Below are 27340 nucleotides of genomic sequence, written 5' to 3'. Positions count from 1 at the left end.
TGCCAAGGTGGCAGTGCTCGGAAGGACAACTGTAAACAAGCAAACCAAACCACATCCCAGAAAAGTGTTTTTGGGGTCACCTCTATGGATTTTGTTGGGCTGGTGACAACACCGAGTTCGAAGCCAAGTCTGGGAGGAGCCTTCTCTCACAGAGAGGAGCCGGTGGCCTGGTCGGCCCAGGCAGAGGGGGGCACTGGAGGGGTGGAAGGGTTCGGGGGCGGAGAGGGAAAGGCACATTTGCTGTACAGCTGGCCGCTCTGTGTGAAGCAGGCACTGTGGGCCGTTACAGAGCTGGAGAGGAGAGCGAGTGAGAGGCCTTTAGCTCTCCCAGAGTTTCTCCTCCTCCTCTCCGCCTCTCTGTCCCCCCCTCCTCTGCCCACTATTTCTGCATTTTCACTACCAAGCGCGCAAATGTTCATATGAAGCAGGGTCCAAAATACATATTCTGTTGACTGTTTGTGGGGGGACAGACAAGAGGCACACAGCAACACTATTTGAAGCAGAAAGCCTTGTTTTGTTTCTTGCTAAGGGCTGCAAATTATCCTTGACACATGTCCTCTTGTCTTTGGCCCCAAGAGCAACTTGGACAGTGCATGTTGATTACACGGTCTCCATCACTGTCTCTGCCCTGGTGGCAACACATTCACTACTCCATTAAGCATTTTTCCCCCTTGTGCACAAACAGAATATGGTATTTTTATTCTTTGTTTCGTTTCCTATAATCCTCTTTGATTAGGTGTGTGTGATGGTGTTCCCTCAGTTTCTGGGACTCTTTCATAGAGCACATACACATGTAATCTGCTAACAAGCATGGCCAAACGCTCCTCATTTGACTCCTGGGGAGGGGGCTGGATCAGAGTCAGAACTCAATAGACAACACGGAACAGGAACAGGATCAATCTTATGAAATAAATAAGAGAACAGGCTTGCACCAGCCAGTGGAAACAAAGGAAACCATGCGTGCCATATACTGAGTGTGATATCTGCCTGCTTTTATTAATTGGTGATTAATAACACCTTTCTGTTCGTTAGCGCAGTCACCTCCCGTGCAGCCAAGTGTGTTGCTGCTAATATGCAATTATGCGCACCTTACTGCTCGTTACATTATACCTCTCCCTGACTAATGTGGCGTCCATGAGGAGAATAGAAAACAGAGTGAGCTGCAAAAAAGACCTATCAATAAGACTCTCACATTCACTGTGTTAGCTACCTGTCTGGACTGGGGTAGGGAAAAAAAACAAAGTTTCTTATAAATTCCTCAATGTAACCAGGAGACGGCATTAAAAGTTTTACAGCATTGCAGAGACTGTTTTGCTCGTCCTGGTGTTTTTGTTGTAAAGCAGGGGTAATTGACATCACCATGGGGATGCTCTGTTGCTAGGCCAGACAAGCCCGGTCTGATGTGGTCCTTATCTATTGATTTTCCTGACATTTCCCCACACCTCACAGACTAGGCCAACATGTGAGAAAATATCTGATGCTCTCAGTTCATACAGCCTGTTTGTACAAACTCCGAGTGAGCACTCGCTGCCCCTCACCGCATTGCAATTGGTAGGTCGGTGTCGCCAGAGTGAAACAGGGAAAATTCCTTTCAGTGACCGGCTGAGCTTAGTTACAAGCTATATGGAATTGTATAATTGCTGTGTTATCTAATTTGAAGCAGCGTAGGATTCACTGGTGCACTTTTTGGAATTCTCACATGCAAGTCTAGTTGGGACCTGGGGGTGATCTGAATAAAGGTAGGCTCTTCCTGTGCATGTGGCTATGTTTTATTGATATACAGGAGGGATGTCTCCTTTAGAGTGTTAATGCCAACCCTTGTTCTGAAGTGAAGCCCATAAATACTGAATGATCAGAATTAACCTCTGCATTACTCCACCTCCCCATGGTCTCTGAGATGTCACCAAGGCCGTAGGTGCATGCGCACCCCTGGTCTGATGGGGTTGCTTAGCAGTCTGACTTGAGGGGGGCTTATGGGAGAAGTGCAAACAGACAGTCCTGCCTTACTAAAGGTCAGAGCTGCAACCTACACCTCTCAAATCCCAGTCGGGCCCTGATGGGACCAGGGTTCCAAGCGTGCCTAGAGAGGCTTGTAGTAAGAGAGAATTACAGTGGCACGCTACTGCAGAACTGTGTGGCTTTTAGAGGTTGTCAGCACCAATAGCAGTGTGAGAGATCGGATTTAACTTTGTGTAGTGGCTCTTACTTGGTGTGTTTTTGGAATGACGGGCACGTTGGGACACCAGTGGCTATCATATGCTACTGGATAGGGAAGAGTTTCAATGTTGTGTGTGTAGAGAGGCTTGTGTTAGAACACGAGCAGACTCCAGCTACCGCGAAAAAGTTTTAGCTCTCTTCACGGAGCACTACGGTGGTTTTCCAAAGTACCATGTAACGAATGACTATCCTCATCGAACTTTGGCTGTGGCAGACAGGGGAGGAGAGGGGAGGGGGGGATAGGGTCCTGAAAGGCCCCCCAGCGTCAAAGCCTTAATAATCATGTGAGCAGCGCTGGACTTCATTACCCTCCTGTTCGACAGGCCGAGTGCCAGCCTGGATTGCTGGCTGGCTGTGGCAAGGTCAACGGCGGAGGAAAAACCAGTTACTGTGTTACTCTGGAGCGGAATGGAGAGGGGCGGCCATCTGTCAGCTCAGGCCTGCCATACCCGCAGAGCAAATGGACACGGGCGGCCAGAGGAGAGGCCACAGACACCCATAGAGCTAAACCCAGTGAGCATAACACCGAGGCATGGACACGGATCCAGCCAAAGAGATGGGCCTTGGTACCACTAAAACACATATACACACACACACACACATAACGAAGCGTATACGGCAATCTCAAAGAAAATTTGGCAGCAGGTTGTGTGTGTTTATGCATGTTTTGTTTTTAGTGTCAGTGCGCTATTGGGCCCCCACTGTTTTAAGTCCAGATGGCAAACCATTTGATAAAAACTTGATAAAAGTTTTGCCTGGCTTGCCAACAGTAAATGTTTTAATCATAGTGTTCCTTTATGAAGACAAGCTCCTTGTGACTCTACGTGCAGAAAATTTGATCTTTGCCTTTAGCCCATATTTTCACAGCGAGTCAAGGATCTGGTGAAGGCAACATGTTTTCCTCCCGGAGAACAACACAAACAACGGCAGGCATTTCGCAGTATGCTCAGGTGTCTCGCTCTTTCATATCCTTACTCTAGTTTTAGTGTTTCACCTTGCTGGCTGTTTGTCTGCGCCTAAGTCGCACCAGCCCTCTCTGTGAGGACCTTTACGATGCCCTCTGGCCAAAATGGAAGAACCCCGTGGAATGTTCCAAAGCTCTCTAATAGGTTTCAGGTGCTGCGGGCCGCCGGCCAGCCCCCCGCCATCACCTCACTCTGTGTCTTGTGTGATAGGACTCCCTGCTCCACAGTCAAAGCGCCGCCATTTCTCCTCTAAAAGACAGAGTGCAGGTCTTCGAAAATGAATCCTCGTCGTTGGCTGTAAAATCTTTGCTCGTCTTAAAACTACTCAGTGATTTTGTTTTTACTCTTTATGGCAATCAATCGTCGAGAAATCAAGTTTATATCCAATTATTGCTGTTTGTGTCTGGAGCCTGCTAATTACACAAAGCAACAGTAAAACTGTGACATCAGCACTTCCCAAACAATCCTTCTTTACATACCTATCAAAGACTGTATATGCTGAATGCACTTTGGAAGGCATGTGGACGCGAGGCCAAAACACAGGGGAGAACATTTGTTTCGCTTAATATCCGAATTAATGTGGCCAGAGTGTTAATTAATAGGAAATTTAACAGGTCAACTATAATGTCCCAGTTTCTCTCAAGTTCAGGCTGAAACGTCTCTTCCCATTCCACAACTCAGCACAAATAGAGCTCTTCCTTGTTTTCCCTCCTCCGCCTGGAGTACCGACCCCCTGGCTTTAGCGTCAACACGCTCCGGAAAACAGGGAGATGGTCCTGGGCGCTTCCACTCCCCCCCGCCACAGCCCCCTCACATTAATGGAAATCACACAGGAACTCCCTGGATGAAAGCTTTATTAGTTATTAAGGTTTAATGTTGATATCAGTGCTTATATGTTTACTGGAGTGCACGGTACTGCTGATGTGGAATTGTCAGAGAGGTGCAGATTTAGTGAGGAATTAGTGTACACCCCGGATTTAATTAAGGGGATCTATTTCCATCTTGTTAGAAAGAGATAATGTGAGTGCTGCATGCATCGTAGGTTACCATATTAAATGTTGCTTCCTGAAACAGCATTATATCCACTACAGTAGAGCTCGCAGATTGCAATATGGAAATAACATCCTACTATATTTAGCTGTAAGAAGTGCTATCAGATGTAGATTCACGCACACAAGCCCTAGTAGTACACATGTATTTTTCTCTTTTATAATTCGAAAACTCATTAGTAGGAAGAAAAAAATCCAAGCGACAGTCATAAGGAGGTAAAATGGTCACACTTCCACTCTTTTCATATGTCTTGTTCCATTTCCAGCATGACGGTGGAGTGTGAACAATGAAGCGACGTGGCCTCTTTGTCTCTCCATTTGTCCCACCTCCGCCTAGAGACGCAAACCTTAAGCCACTCACTCTCTGATTAATCTTTAACATTTATAATTACTAATTAAGTTAGTAAGAGACTTTTAATGTAGTCCTCCTTCAATGGGGAGCCGAGAGGACAACAGATCATTAGCTTCAATAATGAACGCGGATGAGACAGATAATGGCCTGTGATAGGTGAATACTGACAGTTATATTAAATGAGGCGAGTATATGGGAAACGCTGTAGCACTTTGCGGATCCAGAGGCGCGGGGAGACAAGGTTAGTGGAGTCCTCGGCTAACTCCAGAACGGCCTAAAAGCACGAACAAATCAGAGAGAGGGAGACTGTTCTAATTAAAACATATTACTGTGGCTCAGGCAAGTCTATATTAGCATATGTATCATAGGATGTATATCTGTGGTGGTAACTGTGTCAACCCCAAGTACAAATTTTATTTATTCATTCACACTGGTTTCATTGAGTTTTTTGGTCTCCCTAATGTCTTATCTCTTATCTTGTGTATCCCATTATCCCATTATTACATTAGTGTCTGCATTATCCGGGTGGCTGTAAGTTTCTGCCCATTAAAGGAGTCATTTCTTCTTCGTCTTGTTTTTTTTGTTTTTTGTACCTTAACGACGACGACGACGCTACCCTGGCACATTCCGCGAGCCTTCCCACTTTGGGGGAAGGTGCTTATGCCATAATGATTATTATCATTAAGAAGATATTAATGTGCTTAGTGTTTGCGACCCAGCTGCTCATCATGGCCTGAGTTCCCTGCCGGGGGAGGGAAGCAAGCCGCTGCCAAAACGGACAGTGTGCGTCGGCGCCACCGCCCACCTGTCCAGAGGTTTCAGGGTCGGTGGAGGTCACACCTACCTGCCTCCGTGCCCTCTGCCGAGCTGGAGGAGGAGCAGGAAATTGGAGGAGATGAATGTGAGCTAAATTTATAAAAGCACGACTTCAAGGGATTGGAAGCATCTCCCTCTAATGTCAGAGTAGTTTATAGTGATTATAGTTATGTTAGCGTGTGGTGAGGGGATGTATGTTCTCCCTTCAGAGAGTCAGGCCACAAAATGATTTCAATGGCGTAGGAACACGAGCACTCGTACTGGTTTTTGGTAACTTTTTTTTAGAGGGGTTGCGTTAAAGTCGATTTTTTCAAACAAGTTTTTTTTGTAGCTTCTTTAATGGTGTAATAAATAAATTTGTGACTTTTCGCACCATCCACATATTTTTTCTGTCATGGCAGAGGAGGCAGCGGCAGGGTACTATGTGACGACTCCATGTTTTGAAGCATGATATGTACAAAGAGAGCCGGCGTGGGGCTGGAGGCTGCCTGGCTCAGCATCCTCCAGTCTCTCAGTTTCAAATTGCTGCTTCATTAGGGCCTGGAAAAGAAACCCATGGTTACATTTAATCAAAATCAGTATGGCAGACCCACATAATCAATCACAATCCTTATCCAATATGCTACATTCTGTAACTACCAAGCTGGCTTGGAGAAAAGTCAATTATAGCCCCTCTCCCTGCTCCTCTGCCGGGCTTGCTGTGATATTATACAGTTTCTGCAGTTGTTTTCATTATGAAAACATGGAGTGTGTGCATCTCACACTTGCAGAGTTTACCTATTCATATAGCTATTTCCTTTTTTTCCTCCTTTTTATACTGCGAGTTTGTGTATGATACATGGACTGGGAGAAGGATGCGCCATATCTGGAATAATCAAATTAAGTATTAATGATTCTTGCTCTCAAACTTACACTGTTACACAGTGGGCTGCAGTCGGTGATGCTGTTCATTTTTCATATATCTCGTGTCCATATGGAGCTGTTTTCACTGTCTCGCTCTCTGCATGGAATCATTTACAGTTTGTTTCTATGGATGCTCTACTTTCTCACCCCAATATCCCTGAGTACATTTATGCGAATGCAAACATGCACACACACTGCACACCAGGGCACACGCACACAAACACTGCAAACATACTCACATACTGTACACACACTCATCACTCAATCCATCAATCATTGTTTTCCTCTTTGCCTCGACTTGTGTGTTCTCTCTACCTTTTTCACTTCAGCGCTCAGCCTCGCACACAAATCAACGTGCTCCACGCAACACACAGAAGCTGGGAAATGCACACACAGGCACGCACACACAAGGTAGCTAGGTTGGTGGGGGCCATGGCTGCAGCTCTTCTGCGCAGTCCCAGAGTGGCTCCCGGGGCTCGGCTGCCAGTTGTTTGCCAGCCTCTCCGGGTGGAATTCATTCAAATTAAAGCGGTGGAATGAGGCCCGAGTCCCAGAATGCCTCGTCCCTCTCCTTCATCAGCATTCCGCCGATGAGAGTAATTAAAGCAGAAATTAATTCTGCTGTAAGCAGAGGAGCCACAGAATAACTGATATTAGAGGCTGGATGATGAATGCTTGGCATCAAGGGAGGTCTCAGGGGAAGAAGGGGAAATTCACAGATCTCTTTTTCTTTCTTTCCTTCTTTCTTTTTTTCTTTCTTTTTTGTTGTCTTCGTTTTTCTATCGTTACAGTTTCCCCTTCTATTGCTCATTTTGCCCACTCCAGTTATTTTATTTTTTTTTAACCTCATGTCTGCTCGACCCTCATCTTTATGTTCCTTTCATCTTCCGTGGCAACGTTCGTCCTTACGTGTGCCACCTTGTGATTGCCACCGAGACCTGAAGCCATTTGCTTTAAGCATGACTGAAGACATCACGGCTAAGCCTCCTCACTCAGTAGCAGTATTCCACATTCTGCACTGGCGCTCTCATTTCAGTCAACAGGCATATTGGAGTGAACTGATGCTGCAAATGTTAGCACTCTGTTGTTTGTCAACAGAAGCCAAAATGGAGAGTGCTTCCAGGTTAATGGGATTATACCAGGGGCTTACTATTAAGTGCCACAGTAAAAATTATATAATTCAGTGTTATTGTCAGCAGTTACATGAATTAATAATTATGAATTAATAATAGTAAATAGCATTCTGCAAATCAAGTAGTTTGAGCTAAACGCTGTGTATTATTTCACAACAAGCTGCCTTTTTTATCTCAGGCATAGTTTGAGACTGAACCTTGAAGCTCGCCAGATGATGTGATATTCTACCCAGGATGATTCAATGATCCCCCACGTCCCCTGACACTTTATTTTTGGAATAGCACATCTTTAGCAGGAGCAGTCACAAGACTGAAGACAAACACCTGAACTCTTGAAAGACTGAGGCTGCATGAGGCTGTCAAGAAGGCTGTTTTCCTCGCTCAGAATCAAATGGAATTGAAAAAAGGTTAGCTCTTTGGGGCTTTATGGTAATGTGATATACGATGCTGCCGTGGAATTTGCCAATGCATGTCTTAGCACTGTCTGACTCTAAGGAAAGAGTGGATGGTAATTACGCTGACCTCTGCCTCTCCCTCTCTTATTCCGCCCTCTGGGTAAAAAGCCTGAGGAGGTAATAAACAATAGATAGATTTGTCTTGTTTGATTGCGGCTGCCGCACTCGTAATGACACACAAGATCGGTGTCTATGTTGAAAATTATACATGCCAAGTTCTTCAGGTAGATATGTTGCATTTTTAATTGGCCTATGCAAGAATATCTCAATTAGATGTAAATGAACGGAGGATCAACCCCGAGAGTTACTGACTGGTATTAAGAATTTAGTGCGCTGGCACGGAGTCGAAGCACTTGAAACCAGAAAAGGCCTTAATGCAGAGGAGAAGTAAAACCCTGGACAGGACCAGCCACAGACCTGTAGGTGAGGCCATATTATGAAGTTGAAAAGTTTGAGGGATCAGATCACTGGCAGCACCAAAAAACCGCTGCTGTTTTATACCCTGGATTTTAACTGGAGGTACAACTGCATGCCACATGTAGAGGAAAGAGAAAAGCTGTGTCCCAGTTCGTGGGCCACGTAGACCGCAAGGAACCGAGATGAGACGGTCTGGTCCAAGGAAGAGTTCCATTATTTGCGTCTGTCGCGTACCACCAGTGCTTCATTTGAACATTGGACTGTAGTTGCCCTTTGGTTTGTAATATATGTACTGATAGCAGTTCGAACCCTTGCACTTACATCCAATATTATGTTGGTCTTGTAGCTTGCCGCCGCCATTATCTCTTGGAAAACAGTTGGTCAGTGAAACCCAGTGAGTTCTAGGAGAAAAAAAATAAACCCGTTGGAGCCCTTGTTGCTAAAGCCTGGAAGGAGGCATTTATCTGCTGCAATTGAAGGAGCCTTTGAATTAGGAGGGGCCTAGCTACGCCACTGTGACGCAATTGGTTACCATTGGGGCACAGCTTAAGTCTCAACATACCTCTAATGTAATTAACTTACATTATACACCAATTAGCCACTACATTAAAACCGTTTACTGGTTTTAATTATCTGATCAGTGTATAGGGAAAGCGACACACAGGAAATGATTGCAAAATATAGCAAACATAAATAATAATAAAGTATTTTATACCCAACTATGTTATAATATACAAACTAAATAGTCACATATGATTTGCTGAATCTTAATGTTAGTACTAAGTAGTGGAGAGAAATAGTCAGGCGATGTTTGCTGCAGTGAAACTCTTCAAATCTACAGAGTAAGAGCCCAATATTATTCTGTGTCATTTGGCTGTTCCTGTTTCCAGTCTCCCTTTTTCTGTATTCCGTCTTTTGGAAAGATGATATGAAGCGTGAAGCAGAAATAGTAATCATAAAGCACAGGCATTTCCCCTAAATTATTTAGTAATGGTGTCTTTTTATAGACACAAGGTTTACCTATGGACCTTTACTAAAAGCCTGGTACTTAGCAGCAGTTTTCAGAGTGTATCTCTGCAGTGGATCATATTGCTGTGGCGCATGATCTTTCCCTCCATCATTCAGAGTGGCAACGCTGTTATGACCAGTGAGGGCATATCTTGATGTCTGCCGTCCTGGAAATGGCAGCGGCATTGTTTGTTTGTCTGCTTTGGTCCCGCACACCAATAAAAATACGCTCAAAATGAAGCCTCGGTGCAACAATGACCTTAAACGCAATGACACTCTTTCCCATAACGTTGTCCTGTCCAATAGTCCAGAACTCCCCGAAGAGGCCTTACAGCAGGTCTAGGAGGAACCAAATGAGAGAGAAATCGATTACTTTCCTCTCTCCACTGTCTCTGCCCTGGCTGAATTACTGAAACAAGATGCTGCACTTAGAGGAGTCTTTGGAGAGGCAGAGGGAGAACGAGAGAGCGAGAGAGAGGTGGGGAGAGAGACGCACACTTTTAGGGACATGGGTGCCATTTAGCCGAGGACCATCCTCTCTCAGAAAGCCACTAAAAGCAGCGAATGATCCTCTTCCTGTCCCTGGCTGGGAGGTGGTTAGCCTCCTGTGGTTAACTGAATACAGAGCATAAACTCCGGTTTGAGGTCAAAGCAAGATCATTAAAAAGAATATTAATTCCCTAAGTGCGAGCATGACTGCCACATACACACACACACACACACACACGCACACACACACATACATATACAGTATGATCTGCACCAAAGCTAAGAGTGTCACAGTGACGGCACCTGAGCCAAAACGACCGTATCTGCCACTGTTTCCAGACTTCCTCGTGTCAAATGGGTTTTGTTTAACATCCGCACCAGATTTTATTGTTCTGAACTATGAGGATGAAAATGAATCCCGCTCGTTTAGTAGAGCGGGTGCTTAAGGGAACCAATTCCTGTAAGTGCCATTAAGTGGAAATTGCCGTTCACATATTCCAGTGGTTTGATTAATTACACTCTCTCATGTGTTTTCATAAAGGCCCAATGAAATATGGGCAGCAAATTGCATTGTGTTCCTGTATCCTGTTATGTAAAAGCAGTTTAATTATTGACACATGTTTTGCCACCTGGCCGGGGGAAAGGATGGTTGGACATGAATAGAAATCATACAATAGAATATCACGAACGGGTGGCGCTAGCACTTGAGATGCCATGTGTTTCTGTATCTGCGACTCAATTAGTGTCCCCGTCTTCACCTCGCCTCAGATCTCCTGCTGGATCGGCGCGCCGAGCAGTCAAGATCAGCTGGATGTGACACAGTTGTGAGGGAAGCGTTTTGTGAGAGCGGCTGCACTTTCAAACCTGTTTGACTTTGTGCGGCAGGACTGCTTTCTGAAAGGTCCCCTCTAATAAATATGTAGTCAAGGAGATATTTTGTGAAGGCTCCACGGCCTCTCTGGGGGATTTTAAAGATCACTGCTGGCTTTGTGTGATATCTTAACATATCTCTTTTTGATCAGCGCACAGGCTTAGACGCTGCTTAGTGACTCACACACACTGCTACTTTGAACCTGAGGAAGCAGAAGACAACAAGCAAATTTGCAGCCTGAACAGAGTTGTGATTATTCCTCTTTTCCTCCCCTCGTCTTTGTTCCTGGGCTTCCAGTGCTTTTCAAGAGCAGTGCCCTCTACTGCCACGGAGATCGAATAACAGCTCTGTTTCAGGGCAGTGCTCCCCTTCTGCTTTAGCCAGCAGTGCTTTGGCTTCACTCTATTCTGTATTCTACGGTGCATGTGGAGGTATTAGCTCGTAAAACCCTCCTACTGTCATGTGAACCTGCTGCCGTCCCTGAGTTCTATATGAACAGCAGGGCTCTGATACTTAGTCCCAAGCTGTTCCTGTTTGCCCAAAACGATCAGGCCTGGCCCCATGCTCTCTACCTGATCTAGTTGACTGGGCTGTGTAAGTTAGGTAGGCAGTCCCTGTCTCCATCCCCCTCCTCCCTCCCAATATGCACTTGGACCCGGGCTCAGGCTGCACCTTTTGTGTTCCACAGGGATAGGGGGCCAGATGGAGGAATTTGATTAACCAGCAGTGGAGGACCAAATGTTCAATTGGATACAGAACCAGTTGGAAGGTGGGAGGGAGCGAGGGATGAGGCGGGGTAGAGGGAGAAATCTAAAATGGCTGGTCATGTGCGCCGGCCAACACTTTCCAAAGGGGAGCCCAAACAGACACTGAGGTGTAGTAATGCAGAAGCCCTTTTCCAAGTACCAGCTGGGCCTTTTAGGAGCCTCTATCCCCACAGCAGACACTCGGCAGCCTCCGAGCAGCTTGACTTTACCATATGTGGAACTTTTTTATGCTCCACCTGGTTTCCCCAGGGGGCCCGTGCCGCTGGGACGCCGGAGGCAGGTGAATTGCTCTTAATGCAAGGCATTGAATCACTGGGCCAACAACATGAGGGAAGTGCCTAGGGAGAGGAAATGGATCTGCAGAAAGACTGGCGCGGACTGGCGCGACCTTGGAACTAGTGCCTGCTGAGGAACAGAGAACAAGGCCGCATGACGTGTCATTGTGCCTGTGCTCACAATGAGCCTGGACTTTAATAACATCCACTGTTGTAAAGATTTAACAAAGATATTTAATGGAACTAAATCCATGTGTAAACCCTCAGCTCACATTCAGAGTGTCTGTGCTCTGAGTTTTTCCCTGTCCCTACAATTTTCCTGTAGCAGCTCCTTTCAGTTTCATATTAAATTATTAATATAGATTTTGCATTATTGGTTTTGCAGCGTGACTTTATTCGGAAGTGCAGCACTTTTGTCACAAATTACTATTTGATGCCCCCCCCCCCCCCCCCCCGCAAGTAACAATTTTCTCAGAAACAGCAACAGTCGTGCCTCTGGCTGGCGAAAGATATTTTTCTTCCATAGTTTGAGTCCAAACCATCAGGACAGGTAGGTCAGATGAGAGGGATTTTGGCCTGGGCAGTGGGGGTGTGATCACCTTCCCGCCTGCACCTGTCTCACTGTTTCTGTGGCACAAAGCCAGAGGTCAGGGGTCACCGCGGGGGGCTGTCAAGGTCAAAGGTTTATCACCCTCCGAGGGGTCCTGTAGCCATCACTCAGACCCTCCAGTACACACGATCTGCCCACTCCGGCTTTCCTTTTTTTCTTCCCCCACTTTTTCTAATCCTTCCAAATGGCTCGGGCGAAACTCTAGACAGCAGCAAGAGAAACAAACTGTGGGGTGCGGAGCTCTAAGCCATCAGCTGGAGATTTCACTTTGAAAAGATTCCCTTTTACTCACTGCCCTTTCCACCAATCAGAGGGGCCCGCCAGAGTCCAGGCACCCAGAGCTGCTGCCCTCTGACCCTGCCAGCGGTTGTTTGTTTATTTTGTTTGGGCATTTTAGAGAGGATGGTGCTGCTTTTGACAGGTCAGGCAGCAGGACTTGGATGAGGTCTTTAGTAAAGACAGCCAGAGGTGGGGGGGGGGGGGGATTTCACAGCTCAAGAGAAAGACTCCACCTTGAGCTGCTGTTGCAGTTCTGCCGTTCCACTCATATTGCTGGAGAGGTTGTCATATTCATTGAGACATGTGGAAAACGGACCATTTTTTGGGGGGGGGGGAAGAAAGAGGGGCCATTCATGCAGAGTCAATTCCATCAAGCAGACAGAAATTCCTCGATACCCCTGTTTATGCAGCTGTGCCCTCCGATCAAATTACCAAGCCTTTTACAACACCGTGCCTCCTTCTGCCCCTCATGCTGGTCCAACCCAGCCTCGTGTGCATGTGCCAGGAGCCTCAGATGGGTATCCGGCTCACCGGGGAGAATGGGAGAGGTAAAGATGCATGAGGGGGCACGTAACCCAGAGTTCCACCTACCCGCGGCAGTAATTGGGGTAGTGCCAAAGAGCTTCCAGGGGTCAGTGGAGGGGTCTGTCATGTGAGGGGCACGTACCGGGCCAGGCAAAGGAGGCACATCCCCAGAGAAGAAGTACTAACCGTCATGCTGTAGCACCAACTCTGACAGACCGCAGGGAATGGACCCGCCGCATCGAGCCTGTCAGCTGTTCCAGCAGCGCCGAGCGATCGCGGAGCCCTCCACTGGGACTGTATTACTGAAGGCTTTTCTTCTCCGCCTGTTTTATTTTTTTGGGTGGGGAGGGCAGAACTATGGGTCTATGTGCAGGGGGGGGGTGTTGAGGGGTATAATTGAGAGCACAGGGGGAGCATCGTCTCTCCATCTTATGATTTGGAGGTGAAGACAAGCGCCCTCGGGGGCCCCCTGTCAGAGCTTTTGGGCGCGCTCAGTGCAGACTTCAATAAAAACACAAAAAAAGATTTCCCCACAAGGGCGCCCGGCTGAGTCGCTGACGCCAATGTAAAAAGATTCCGTTTTCTGTGAATCATTTAGTACGCGACCCTGAGCTCTGTGCACAACATGACAATAACAGGAAACCCCCCCTCTGTCCCCCTTATCGTGAAGAAATGAGGATTGCAACAAACCCGGGGAACGGCAAATTATTTTGTTCACACATACAATTTCACACATTGATCACCCTCTGCCACTCCTCCGTTTCCCTGCTCCCCTCCCACCTCTCACTCCTCCTTTCTTCTCCTCCTCTCACTGTATTCCTGTCATGACAAATGTCAAGCAGTCAGTTAGGAGGGTGTTTTGTCTTTTCGGTAACCAAGAGCTTTGCAAGTCGACGGTGCGCTGGGACAAGACTGCTGCGGAAGCATCACGTTGGAGCATCAGCATCAGATATTTCTGTGAAAGTAACAGAAATGTTTGAAGGTGTTGTCACGAGCTCACAGGTTCCTGCTGTTTGTGTGCACCAGAGGGAAATGGCGCCTTCTCAGCCCCTTTGTCTCCTCCCTCCCTATTGTTGTTTTTAAACTTATTCCTCTGTTTCGTTGTTATCACTTTTATTGTGGTTAAGAATCTCAGCGTGGCTGGTTTTTTGTGGGTTTTGACAGAGGGGCTCGGCGATGTAGTCGGAGTTAAAATTAGAGGAGTTGCGTTTGTGTGTGACTTGGAGACATGTCATCTTCCAGAAGCGGTGGGGAGTCTGTCAGTCACAGCCGTGGTGTGTTTTAATCATCTCTGTCCCACTTGGAGAAGCGCTGACGGTTAGAGTGAGGGTTCCCTCCCCTGGACAATACCAGTACGCTAGAATCTCATACACTCTGATGTCAGACACAGCAACCAGTTAAGAAATATGAGACGTTTTCTTCCTCCAGTTAATCCTGCAAATTCAATAGGGGAATCAAGCCATGTCTGGTGAATTTGAAGACGCATCACAAGTGTGTTTGAAGGGGTTTTGTGATCTTTCAAACGCTATGACAGCTGGAAGGAGATTGGCAACAAAATAGCAGGAGTTTGTCACTATAATAAGAGAATGAAGCTGATAGAATAATCAAAACCCACGACGTCTTAGAAGCTTAATGAGCGAGGGCTCCCCCCAAGCGAGCAATATTAATAGTGTTTTGTAATTCTATAGCCCTTTTAATAATACTCCAAGGGATTTTAAATAGACATTTCTTTGTAAAGCAAAGTAGGTTAGACTGCAAATTATATTTTCCATAATGTTGCTTTAGAGTGCGTCGCTGAGGCCGAGTGTTTGGCTGCGGATTCTCTTAAGCTCGGGCAGAACTGGCCAGCACACTTCACGTTTTCCTTTAACCCCGGCCCGCCCGTCTGAGCATGCTCCTCGCGGGGCCTCTCCAGAGATACGGCCTCTCATTTCTGAGAGCATCTTCCGACAGTCTTAATGGACAAGTGGTCTCTCCGCAAAGCCAGGAGAGCTCTCGCCGAAAAAGACCACTCTGGGCATGGCGGGGATAAGTAGCGCTTCCTCCTCTCGTGTCTAAGGCTGTGTTTATGGGCAGGAATTGAACGGAGCTGTCAGTTGGAAACAAACAAGGAGGAAGAAGGGGGGGGGGGGGGGACTATTGGCTGTGTTCCAAATCACCCACTAATAACGATATAGTCCGCTTTATAGATTTCTTCATTTTCTGGTGTTGTCCAAATGTTTTTATACCCTATGTCGTGGACTCATTGTTTCCCACAGTGCATTGTGAAAATTTGCTTACAACCGATGCATAGACCGAACAATATATACCATCATGCATTGTGTTGACATTAAGAAAAATGGCAGAGTGACGAGAGGAGAGAGAGCATCATGTCACTCTTATTCTTAGCAAAATTATCGTGAGGATAAAGACAAACAGGTTTATAATTGTCAGCATTTTTTTTTAAGTTTATTTAAGCGTACCTCCCTAATTTGTACGATGGTGTAGTTTGTCTTCTTAATGATCGGCAGGTAAAATATAAATTGAGTCCAGAGCAGCACAAACTACAGAAAACACGTTTACTTCTGTATTTAAACATGGTCAAGCATTTTAAATTTACTGTGGGTTTTGCCACTTGCTGACATTATTGTTTAACCTTGTTTTACTGCTGTGAGAAAATATTCCAAGTAGTGTCAGAAAGCATTTCTCGAAGTCGAGTCAGATTTATTTACAAAGCACTTAAAAAAAAATAACACAAATTTAGCCAAAGCGTCTACAATCATGGCAAATGTTAAAAGTTATGATATGGGAAATATTGTAAAGTAGGAATCTAAATAATTCTACTAATTGCTCTGATTCCAGTTGGAGTTTGGAGATTTACGGTACAGTTAAAGCATCGAGTGAAATATGCCACTAAATTGAGCTTTAAACAGACGTACTTGGAAAAAAATATCCCTACAAGCCCCCAAGCAATTAATCCAGCCGCCTGCCTTTGTCCACCTACCCATTGTGTTCTTTGTGAAAACCGCTCTCTTATACCTCCACTTACTCCATCCTTCGAGACACCATTGGAAATCCAGGGCTCTGACTTTAACCCACAGTTGGTTTAAGTGTAATGAAATGTATGTCATGTCTCCGGCTCTCTCCCTCTGGCTTCCCGTCACCCCTGGCCCCCAGAAAGCACTGCCTTTGACAGGAAGGCCTCTGCGGCTTCTTCTGCAGTGATCTTTAGCCCCTTCAGGTCCCATTGACTATTTCAGGACGTCCCTGCGATTTGAGGGTGGACTCAACCGTTCACGCGTGCTTCAGAGCATTGACTGAGGAGAGAAATAGACAGAGCGATGGAGTGGAAGCCTCGGACAGCTCAAACCAGCCCTCGGGGAAATCCTACCCTGATGCCTTGCCGCATGAAAAAAAATAAAATAAGAAAAACACATGACCTCTGCCCTGTTAGTATTTATCCATGTTGTACAGTGTGATTATTGAAAAACAGCAAGTTGGCAGTGCTTATAATGCGGCTCGGTCTCATTTAGTCTGCAATTTCCACAGCTTTCACTGTTAGTCTGTGATGTGGGTTCTGTCCTATTGTAATGAAAATAGAAACAAACTATGGAAACAGACCTCAGGTGGCGTCTCTGTGAAAGGACCCGAGCTGAGCCATTCCAGATGATGCACATTTAAATCTGAGCATATATTGACTCAGTTCCTAGTACCTGCTTGCTTATCATAGATTCAATCTTTATGCAGATGAGGGTGAACAGATCATGCATGGAATACTTCCCTTGCATGTGTGCTTATGAGGCTGTGTATGCGACTCACCTCGAGCTTTCTCTGTCCGTGTGCGTCTGTATACATACGTGTGTTTGTTCCCTTGTGTACATCTGTGCGTGGACATGTGTCTGTGCATGGATATTGCAGCTTGGAGGGAGTGTGCATGTCCACTATATTAGACGGAGCGTGCGAGGGGCGCCTCAGCATGTGTGTGCGCTGCTGTCTGTTCGGAGCTCTCTGCACCAGCAGGGTGCGCCATTCCAATTTACCCATCAGCCACAGAGGTGGGGGGTAAAAGTGCGGAGCATCGCTGTCGGAGATTTCACATTCGAGGGACGAGATTACCAGTCAGGAGACCCCTGTGTGGAAGTGATGAGGGAGGGAGTCGGCGGGGGCACAGTGTGGGGGGAGTCGGGACTGTCGGGGGGAGGTGTAGGGGTGTGAGGGGGGGGGAGAACAGCACGACTCAACGCCACCCTGGAATCTGTGGACTCTCTGTTTTGTGGGGAGCTTAGCTGCCAAGCTGCACATCTGTTTGACACCAGGCGCTGTGGTATGGCAGGCAGGGGCTGTCTGTCCTGATTCACATCTCCCCGTTTGTCTAGTTTGTTCTAAGAATCTGGGCGAGTGCTGAAGCTCCGTTTCTTTACAGAAACTGCGTGTTGTGTAGGTTTCAGAAAAAAGAGTGCAGCATTCCTACTCTCAGTAAATTATTTATCCTTTTGTCTTTTTTTCCATTTCACTCTATCCACATGTAGAGGAAATATTTGTGGATTCTAAAGAACACAACATAATCAATGGCCTTGTAAAATAATCTTTAATAATTACCTCACACCAAGAGAGGCAGCCTCGTCCACGGCCGTGTTCACTCGGCCTGTGTTTGAGTGTCGGCCAAGTCAGCTATGGCTGCTCCAGGGGCCCTGGAGCCTGTTGGGGAGACGGGACATTCCAAACAGCATAACTCATTCTTTACACCCTCTCCGCTGCCATTAGATAATTATATGCAGGTGTTTTCCTTTCTCAGGTTTCTCGCTGTAGATCTTATAAAAGATGTAACCGTAAATACACGAAGCCGGAGAGATGGAGAAAAGGAAGGAGAAACAGTGTGGAGGAATCGGCTAGATGTGCTGTGTGAAGCAAATTATTGCCCCCATGTAGATTCATCAGTTCTCCCTGCTGGATTAAGGAAGGGCCTTTCTAATGAAGTTCGCCCCGTCAAAATGAAGGGACTAATTCTGATTTAGCTGAGGTAATGAACTTCCCCTCTCCTAGTGAGAGCAGCACCATGGGGCGCGGAGAGAGAGAGGTGGTTGAGGGCGGGGGCAAAGGAGAGTGGCAGCCGGAGAGAGAGAGAGAGAGAGAGAGAGAGGGAGGGAGGGAGAGGACGGAGACAAGACAGGAGAGAGACACACGGAGCGAGGACAGGGAGGGATATAAAGGAGAGAGAGGAGGCTAGGTGGAGAGTGAGAAAAAAAAAAATTATGCAAAACGCCTGTCTCGTATTTGCTGAGATATATTAAATTTCCAGTGCGGTTGCCTGTGTTATATAAAATTATGCTAATGTCTCGTGGCCCGCTGCGAATGGCGGCTTGCTGGTCCTGAGCATGCGTGGCTGGCCGCTACACAGAGCGCACTCAGTGGGACTCAGCTTTTCTATTAAGGAAAACCTCTAGACACCTGATGATGAATTCTCTCTCACCAAATGTTCCCCCTTTTTTTTTGTGTCGAAAATATGAGCGCTTTTCTAAATGACTTTGGAGAGCCCGGCGTGGCGCTCGGTGGCCTGCGTCGAGCGGAGGGGGGGGGGGGGGCAGGGGGGGGGCGCAGGGCTGTCCCTCTGCAGCCGGCTAAGGGAGTCAATTAAGGCAAGCACTGATAATTATAAGCCAGCAGAACGCAGGGGCTGGCTAATTGTACCGTGTTCCATGCCGCGAGCCCAGCCAAGGGGCCTCTCCGCAATGCTCTCTTTCCCTGTTCCTTTGTGTGGACCACAGACCCCATAGAGCCACATACCTCAGCCTGACAATGCCACAGTGAGGCTGGCAAAAAAAAAAAAGAAGCCAAGCATGTGCCCATAATTAACTTTTTATATCCAGGCCACTCACTCTTTTGAGCCCTGAAAGAGATTCCGGTCCGATTCTCACCTTCTCTCCTCTATGCTTAAAAAAAAACGTTCCCTTTGTCCATCTTCGCTGGTTCTTTGCTCTGGTTTGTAATTTTGCACGTCAATTTCCATTGAGCGTCTTCGAGGTCGGGGCGTAGCCACTTGACCTTTTACTTCTTTCTTACAAGAAAAAGCCCAGCAGTTTAGAATAAGGCAAGTGTAGAGTAAATTAGAGCATTTCAGCGTAGAGTTTGTGTGGCTGCAGGGGGTCCGGCGCTCCCATGCAATCCATCTCAGCAGCCTGCACTGGGTTTGTCCCCACCGGACCTCCATACCTGCCTGCAGCTGCGGCGCCTACACATCATCCGTTAACAAGTATTCGACTCTCGCCTTTTGTTGTTGTGGATTTCTCCCTCTGCTTTTTTTTTCTTTCTTTTTCCTGTTTCTGTGACCTATACACTGCTCATTTGACCGAGTTTTAGCCATTGTGGATTTCAGATGTGAGCATGGGAGGTGAAGTGGTCCAGGCGAAACACAAAATGGCAGAATATCCCTCAAAGTGTACAGCAGATCTTGCTGAAACACATCAGGTTGTACTAGCTTTTTTTTCCCCTGTGGCCGCCGGGAGGATACTGCATTAAAATCAGCCAGTTTTCAAATCTAAAAATATATACACACAAAATCGGAAATACACACAATTTCAGAAAAGTACATATCGTGTGGGGGCTAACTTCTAATGCAAGTGTTTTTCATCTTTTACCACAGACTTGAGTCACGCTGCTTGTATTTACCTGCTCTAGAGAAACACACTTGTAGAATGAGAAACATCATAATCTAGGAGGATATTATTCAGTGACGTGTAATGTAATTTTACAATTTCTTCAGATTGTTTCTATTATGTCTCTTGTTTACCATGAGACAATAGAGTAAATAAGCCTGTTTATCCCTAATGTAAGCCATGCATAGATAAACACAAAGCACAGCAGGTTCCTTATAAATACCAGGCTCCATGTAGGAGGTGGCACGTGCATTAGTTTAGTGCAAACCTATCATTTATACATCTGCCTTCATATCTTCCATATAAAATGCTTTAAAATGATTTACCCATGATGCAGATAAAAACTCTTTGATGCTCCAATAACTGGCTTTAGAGTCTGCATCTTTTGCCACACAGAAGAAAAAAAGAATTGCCAAACACATGAGGAATGCAAATGTCTGCGCAGCGTGCTTATCTTATGCAGAAGGCGACAGGGTCCTTATGTTTTTTTTTGTCCACCACGTTTTTCTGAGCTCCAAAAGGTGTTCTAGTCGACTAAACCTTTTGTAACCTCCATTCAGGCGTTACGCATGTTTATCTCGACACAAAAAACCTGTCAGCTCGGTGTGTCTACCTCTGGCCCGGCAGCCGAGGGAGCTGTGAGGCGGTTAATGTAGGCGCAGAGTGGCTGATCTTAGCAGGAGCCTAGCCCTGCTCTGATTAGCACCTCCAACGAGCTGCCATGCATCAGAGCTGACATTCTCCCCGAGACGTGTTCCCCCAGAATCCTTTGCTGTCGCTGTGCGAGGGCGTCGCCAAACCACTGACATGTCACAGCCAACAGTCAGGCGGGCGCTGAACCCGGGACCCTGACACGGAGCTTTGGTGCCTCACTCAGCTTATCGCTCACTGTTCTCCTGCCCACCTAGTATATGTGTCTCAGACATGCCCACTCCCCTACAGGCAAACGGGGCTCAGGCTTCTCTTTTCATGCTGAGGTAGTTTTCCAATCTCTTTGATTTGATATGCTCGCACTCAAATACATTCCCATCACTGTTCATGTAATACATTAACTCTTTGATAGAATGGGGTGAGTTTTCAAGGTGCTATGATTAAATCTTGTACTTTAATTTCAACATCTTGCACTTGATTCACTCTGTCCTTCTCAAACTGTGGAGGCAGGAAATAGATATTAGTAATGTTCCCCCCGGGCTCCGGTTCTCCAATCAGCTTTGGTCCAGGGGGAGTCCATCCCTTTGCGCGCCCACCTACCACCTCACTACCCCCATCCGCTGCATTCTCCAAGCCTTAATGGGCCTTGTAGTTGTTCTGAAATGAGTTTGTTTCTCATGAGCAGGGCTTCTACCTCAAGAGAGCACACCACACAGAGGTGGAGTCAATTTGTATTCACCCATAATTCCCTGGGCCTTAATCACTCTGATTTTCCCCCCATTATCTGTTAATGGATAGTTCCCGCCGAGAGAAGAGAGAAGTAAACCCACCTACTGTTTACAGGCCTGAAGCTGTCTACTCTGCTACCATCCACAACCCCGTAGTGGGTTGTATATACAGCAGCGAGGCCGCTGAAAACCAAATCTTCTTGGTTTATTAACATACGACTCCGACTTCCTGCTGAATAGTGTGAGACAGATGGTAGAACAGAGAGCAAACTCTCGCTAAAGGTGAAATTCATCATAAACAGGATCACTTAAAGCAGCCATCTCCATTTTTATGGAAAGCTTTGGCGGGTCAGAAACACAGTATTTCATCGACCTGAACCTCCGACTGGACCGGCTTTGATGAATTTCACCGCTGTGTCTGTGGCTTTCTCCAAAACAGCCCGTTCCTGCCTTTTAAATATTCTCAATTTGTTCTCCCACTTGTTTACTCATTACTTTCAGCAAAGAAGTGCCTTGATTGATGTCCTTAATATCATTTGCTAGAGTGCGCCGCTTTGGCGACACAATCAGCACCGGTCCCTGTAAGAGTCAGCTTCAGGGAGCCATTCGCAACCCCCCAGAGACGAGTGTAAATCCAAGAATCAGGTTTTTTTTTCTTCTCTTCCACGGAAAAATACTAGGATTTAACCTGAGTTCTCTGATTCGCGCCGCTCCTCATCAGAGTGATAATAGTAGAGTAAGGGGCAGCAGCGGTGGGGGTGGTGGGGGGGAGCGATGGTTGGAACGAATAAGCTGAGGGAGAGTTTTTAATTAAGCAATCGCCGGCGTTATACTTAACGGCACGCTATTATCAGGAAGTTCGACTGTCTGGAGTTACTTTAGCTTCAGTCTTTTACTCACTGTCAGTCGACGTCTCTGCATTTGCACTCTGAAGCCGAGTAAGACATCTCTGTCAGAATCGCAGACACCTTTGCCGCCGCCTCAAACTCACAGGATTTAATATGCAGCAGCTGTGGTGTTGTTACATAAAGAGTTCACTAAACTATGCAAGCCCAAGCTGCAAGCCCCAGCGTCCCAAACAACCTTCAGCAGCATATGAACTTCAGCCCGGATGAAGAAGTAAACAGCGCGGAGAAATAAAGACCATTCTTTCTGAGAGTACTTTTTCCTCCTCTCCCTCTCCTGTCCTCCACATGGGAGAGATATTAAGCGTTTGTGTTTTAAGGAGCTGTGAAATACATAAACCATGAGCCACAGGAACGCGAGGCCCTGTGGATATGCAGATGGGCTTACTTTGCTGGTGTCAGGGATGCTTAGAGGGAGCAGGCACAGGAGCAGTTCTCATCTAAAGGATTTTCTTAGGAGTGCAGAGGGACAGGGTGGTGGCAGCGGAGAACACTCGGGAGACTCAGAAACGGGGAGTGGGAGGAGGATGAGGATAGAGAAGGAGAGCTGACAGTCCCCTGTGGCCCTGTAACTATATCCAGAGTCTGCTCGCTGCATCGCGAGGGGGTGGGGGCTCGCGCAGGGCCGTGCTGATTGGGCAGCCCAGGAGAAGGGCTGGGGGAGCGACAGGAAGTGACCTCAGCCCAATGAGGCAGCTATAGGGGCGAGCGAGCTGACTTCCTCCCCTGGCTCTCACTAAGAAACAGACTGCCAGCCTGATTCCACCCCTGTTACACTGCTGGATATGAACGCAGCCCAGCTCCTGACAGAGTCACACTCAGATCACTCTCAGTGATGGGTTGTATGTAAACATAAAAACATGTACTTGATTTTTATTATGTATATTAATCATATAAACATCAACTTTTTTTGTCGAGGAATTCAAATAAAAATACCAAAATCAAAACTGAATTCATCAAAGCAACCTAAAGGCAAAAATTGGACGGGCACCGTTTAAAGTCCAATTTTTATTTTACTTCGCTTTCATATTTTTTATTTTTTTTATTATTACCTGACATTTTAAATGTGAAGCACTTTTTTTTACTTTTGTTATTTAAATAAAGTTTATTTTTACATTAGTGTTTTGTTGTTAGCGTAACCACAGCCTGGCATAGCTAATTGGTAATAATAATAATAACGTTATAATACTTACTGAAATAAATATAGCACTTTTCATTGTTATCGTTACAAGGTGCTTCAAAAAGAGAGACAAATATAAACAAAATACCGCACAAAGCAATAAACAAATCAGTTAAATGTTATTTAAAATCAAACACGGCAAATAAAACTCAATGAGCCACAACTATGCACTGGAGGAAGGGGGTGTGTGTATTTACTTTTGGTCTATCCTGCTAGAGCACCAAATGTATTAGTCCACTATAAATATAGTTTGCAACAACTGCACTATTAACAGCTGTTTTGTTAACATTTGGCAAAAGACTAAGATTTCCAGCTGTTTCAGGAAATGACTTTAGATGTTTGCCTCTTGGATAGGAGTGAGTTGGCTTCCGCAGCAGGGCAGAGAAGTAGAGACAGGCCCAACAGAGTGGTGGCATCAATGGGAGTTTTTGTGACATATAAAAACAAACAAATGAACAACATCACACTTTTTCCTCACATTTAAAGTATATTTATAGCGTTTTGCCATTTTGCTAATGCACCTGCTCACAGACATAAACACACACATGCTCTCACACACACACACACAAGGTCAGTCAGGCAGGTGCAGAGTTATCTGCATAATGAAGCAGGCCAGGTCTCCGAAGAGACAGTGTTGTGCACCGGGGTCAAATGAGGGCTGCGCATATGGCAGAGTAACAGATCTGTGAACCCCGCAGCAAGCTTGACCTCCGTGTACACCCTCACACAGATAAGCAAACTGAACAGTGATCAAAGAGGGCAGTGATCCTCCTGCACGGCTGCCTCGATGCGCTCGTGCCACCCTCCCAGCCCCCCCCCCCCCTCTTTTTTTTCTGACGCCCGCTGCTCACACTCGGTCGCACATGTAGGCTGCGGAATATCTCATCTGTCCAACGCATGATTGCGGAACACACCATCAACCCTTTCCCCTTTCAAGCAACGACCCGGTGCTTTGATCAGCCTTTAGCTTTTCACCAGACAGTCACGGGGGGAACGCAGTCTGTTAGTCTGACAACCCGCGCTTTGTTTTAATGCTCCAGACTCCACCTTACCAGATACACCACGTTGTATTTATAAGTAAAAGCTCGAAAAAGAACATATGTCACAGTAAAAAGTTAAATATGTTTACACAGTTATTGTTTCTTACAGCACAGCGGGAGATGTTTCTCTCTTCTAAAATATCACAGGTCAACTGGTTTCATTTCTCACTTTTACTCACCGTCAATTCATTGGTGTAGAAAGTGAGATACTGTTTATTTTTATTCCTCTCATGAAGTTACATGGTTCATCATACATATTGCAAGTATTTAAAAAATATTTACTCTGCCCTGAGGTTAGGTTTCCGTTTGTTTGTAGAATCATAGGATCAAGCAAAAATTACTCAAACAATATCCATGACATTTTGGGCAGGGGTCAAAACATCTTTTATGATATCCTTTCTATTCATATTTTACTTTCATACCAGGTGAATGTTTAAACATTTTCCCAAGTAGGACATTTGTTTTGTTGTTGAGTGAGCAGGGGGGATTCACAAACCACTAGGCAGGTTTCTTATCCACTGAATTAAAGGTTACTATCTTATTGTACAGCAAATTTTCTCTGGACATTTGGTTTGCCGGATTCGCCTGAAGCCCCTTCGATTTACCCTTTACTGGGAACCTGCAGGACGCAAGCCAGGCACAGCTGGTTGGTGAATTGTGTATTTGTGACTTGTTTTTTGGTACCCAGAGCCTATGTAGCGGGTACTGGGCTGCAGAGATCTGGGGATAAACTCCCCATGAGTCCCCAGTGCATACACCCCACCTCCCCTCCGCAGTAGCCGGCCATGTCAGGCTTGGCAAGAGTTTGACAAAGCACTATTCGGGGCCCCGTGGCAGATCGTATAGGCCGTATATTGACGCGCTGGAGATGGGCAGCTCTCTGGAAGTCCGAGTCAGCAGATCGTTGTGTTGCACATGAGTGTGCAGGTTCACCGTGTGAACAACATTTTTTTTTTTTCAAGATATCTCTGGCCCCTTGCTGAGGTAGTCTAATGTCAAGATAGATGTCGGAGGGAAGTCTTATGCCAGGCAGATAAACTGGGACTCTGTCTTGCTATTGGAATACCTGTCGTACCACTGCATTCAAAATGTTGACATGTGAAGTCGGTGTGAAGGAGAGTTGTTTTGGCAGCCATGACGAGCGATGAGATGATTCCTTGATATAAAGTGGAGGTTTAAGAAGCAATTTTCTCTCCTTGTAAAATAGCAATGCATTGTTTTACATGAGGCAATTTGCCTGTTTCTGATTTAACGATTTCCAGTTTCCTTCATTTTGGCTTCCTTCAAATCTGCTGTAATTCAAAGACGCTAAAGTAAATGATTTCCTAACTTAATCAAAACGGTGACGCTCGCCGTGTTCATGTAGTGCAACACCTCGTCTGAATGACTCACACCCTGGCCGCTCATCCAATTTATGCCCGATGAGAGGAGATCACCACGTTATATTGTTTCTGTCATTGTCATGAAAATCACAGGCAGGAGTCTTTGCCACAAATTTGTTGAATTTTATTTTCTTGTGCTAGAATAAAGTAGAAAAAGGAAAACAACAAATAAAGGCAGAGTGAGAGCTCTGCTATTCATGCTCTTCTTATATTCATGCTTATGATTATTTTCTCTGTTCTTGTGTTTTCTTCTCTGCAGAGGAAGGACTGAACCATGAATGCAAGCTCTGTAGTCAGTCGTTCGACTCACCAGCGAAGCTCCAGTGCCACCTGATCGAGCACAGCTTTGAGGGCATGGGAGGGACGTTCAAGTGTCCTGTCTGCTTCACAGGTGTGTATTCTGCTTGAATTTACGTGTGTTTGTTGTGTTACTCATGTTGTGGGGACCTAAATCTGTTTAAACATTCACAGTATTGGACAAAAGGGACAAAACAATATTTCTAATAACATAAATGATTACAAATTTAAGGTGAAGATATCTTTTACGTTTAAGGTTTAGGGTAAATACCTATGGTTAAGGTCACAGTTAGTCTCCAGGAAAGTCAATGTAATATCATGGAGACTGTGTGTGTGTGTGTCACCTCAGTGAACTGATAAACACATTAGAAAGTCACAAGCTATTTTTTGTGTTAACTTTTCGGAGACGTTTACTTTCTCACTCTGCAGAGAGCGTTCCAAGCATCTTTTCCTTTTCTTTTTTTTTTTCTTCTTTGTGAAGTGTGAAAAGGCAAATGGGCTCTAAATGAGTTGGTTGAGGTCAAGCAAGTGGGTCGGCGAAAAGCTGAGAGCAGTTTGCTGCATGTGGCTTTTTTATTTCGTCAAATTGCCTCCAAATCAAGGCCAAAGAAGTGTCATGAGGTGGGGGGTGAGCTGAGGGGAGATGGGGAGGTGGGTGGTGGGGTGGAGGAGTGTGGGGGGGGGGAGGGGGGGAGAGAGATGTGCTAATTGTGGATGGCAGTGGTGCTGATAGCTGTAATGATCTCATCTGTCTCCGTGCGTGGAGGTGGAAGGACCGGACTCCTCCTGAGAGGATGGTGCCCTCCTTCAGTGTCAACAGGGTTAACTATCTCTATAATGAAATCTGCAAAGTCGTTAACTTCGGCTCTTCACTCTTTCTCCCTCCTCAGCTCTTTACTCTTCCTCACACTTTTTGGTTTCTCAGCTCATTTCCCTTTTCTCGTGCTTCCTGCCCACTCCCCACCCCAACCCCCCCCCCCCCCCCCCCCCCCAACCGCCCCACTCCTCACGCATCGCACAAGAAACTCATTTGTGTGTCCTCCACTTGTGATATCAATTAACATCCTTACCTCGCATTTAACATTTCACTCGGATATCTTTTTTCCCCACATTTTTACCTCTTCATCTTCACCTCTCCCAAAGCTCTCTATTCATCTCCCCCATCTCTCATTTCTCTCCACCTTCTCCCTCTACTCCGTCCTGCTTCCCCCGTCGCTGTTTTGGCCTTATCTCTCTTTTACGAAAAAGCCTATTGATATATCCCCTCCCTCTACCCCTCACAGGGGTCCGGGCATTTAATATACAGAGCATGCCTCCTTCATCTGAGCCTTCATTTTCCACCGCCTGCTTTGACAGACAGGTCCCCCCTCTCCCTCCGCGTCCATATCGATCAC

At 46.1% G+C, this 27340-nt stretch overlaps 1 protein-coding gene across 3 annotated transcripts in view; it reads left to right on the top strand.

The window, feature by feature from the left end:
- Positions 1-27340, top strand: part of LOC133968155 (zinc finger protein 521-like) — a 92339-nt gene that overhangs the window by 47075 nt on the left and 17924 nt on the right. For all 3 annotated transcript variants that reach the window (XM_062404036.1, XM_062404034.1, XM_062404035.1), the window contains one exon: positions 25909-26040. In XM_062404036.1, the coding sequence (XP_062260020.1) occupies positions 25909-26040 (132 nt within the window). The remainder of the gene's footprint in view (positions 1-25908; positions 26041-27340) is intronic.

Source organism: Platichthys flesus, chromosome 14, assembly GCF_949316205.1.
Source record: "Platichthys flesus chromosome 14, fPlaFle2.1, whole genome shotgun sequence".
Taxonomy (NCBI): Eukaryota; Metazoa; Chordata; class Actinopteri; order Pleuronectiformes; family Pleuronectidae; genus Platichthys; species Platichthys flesus.
Note: the sequence above shows the minus strand (reverse complement) of the source record. Positions and strands in the feature narration are given on the sequence as shown.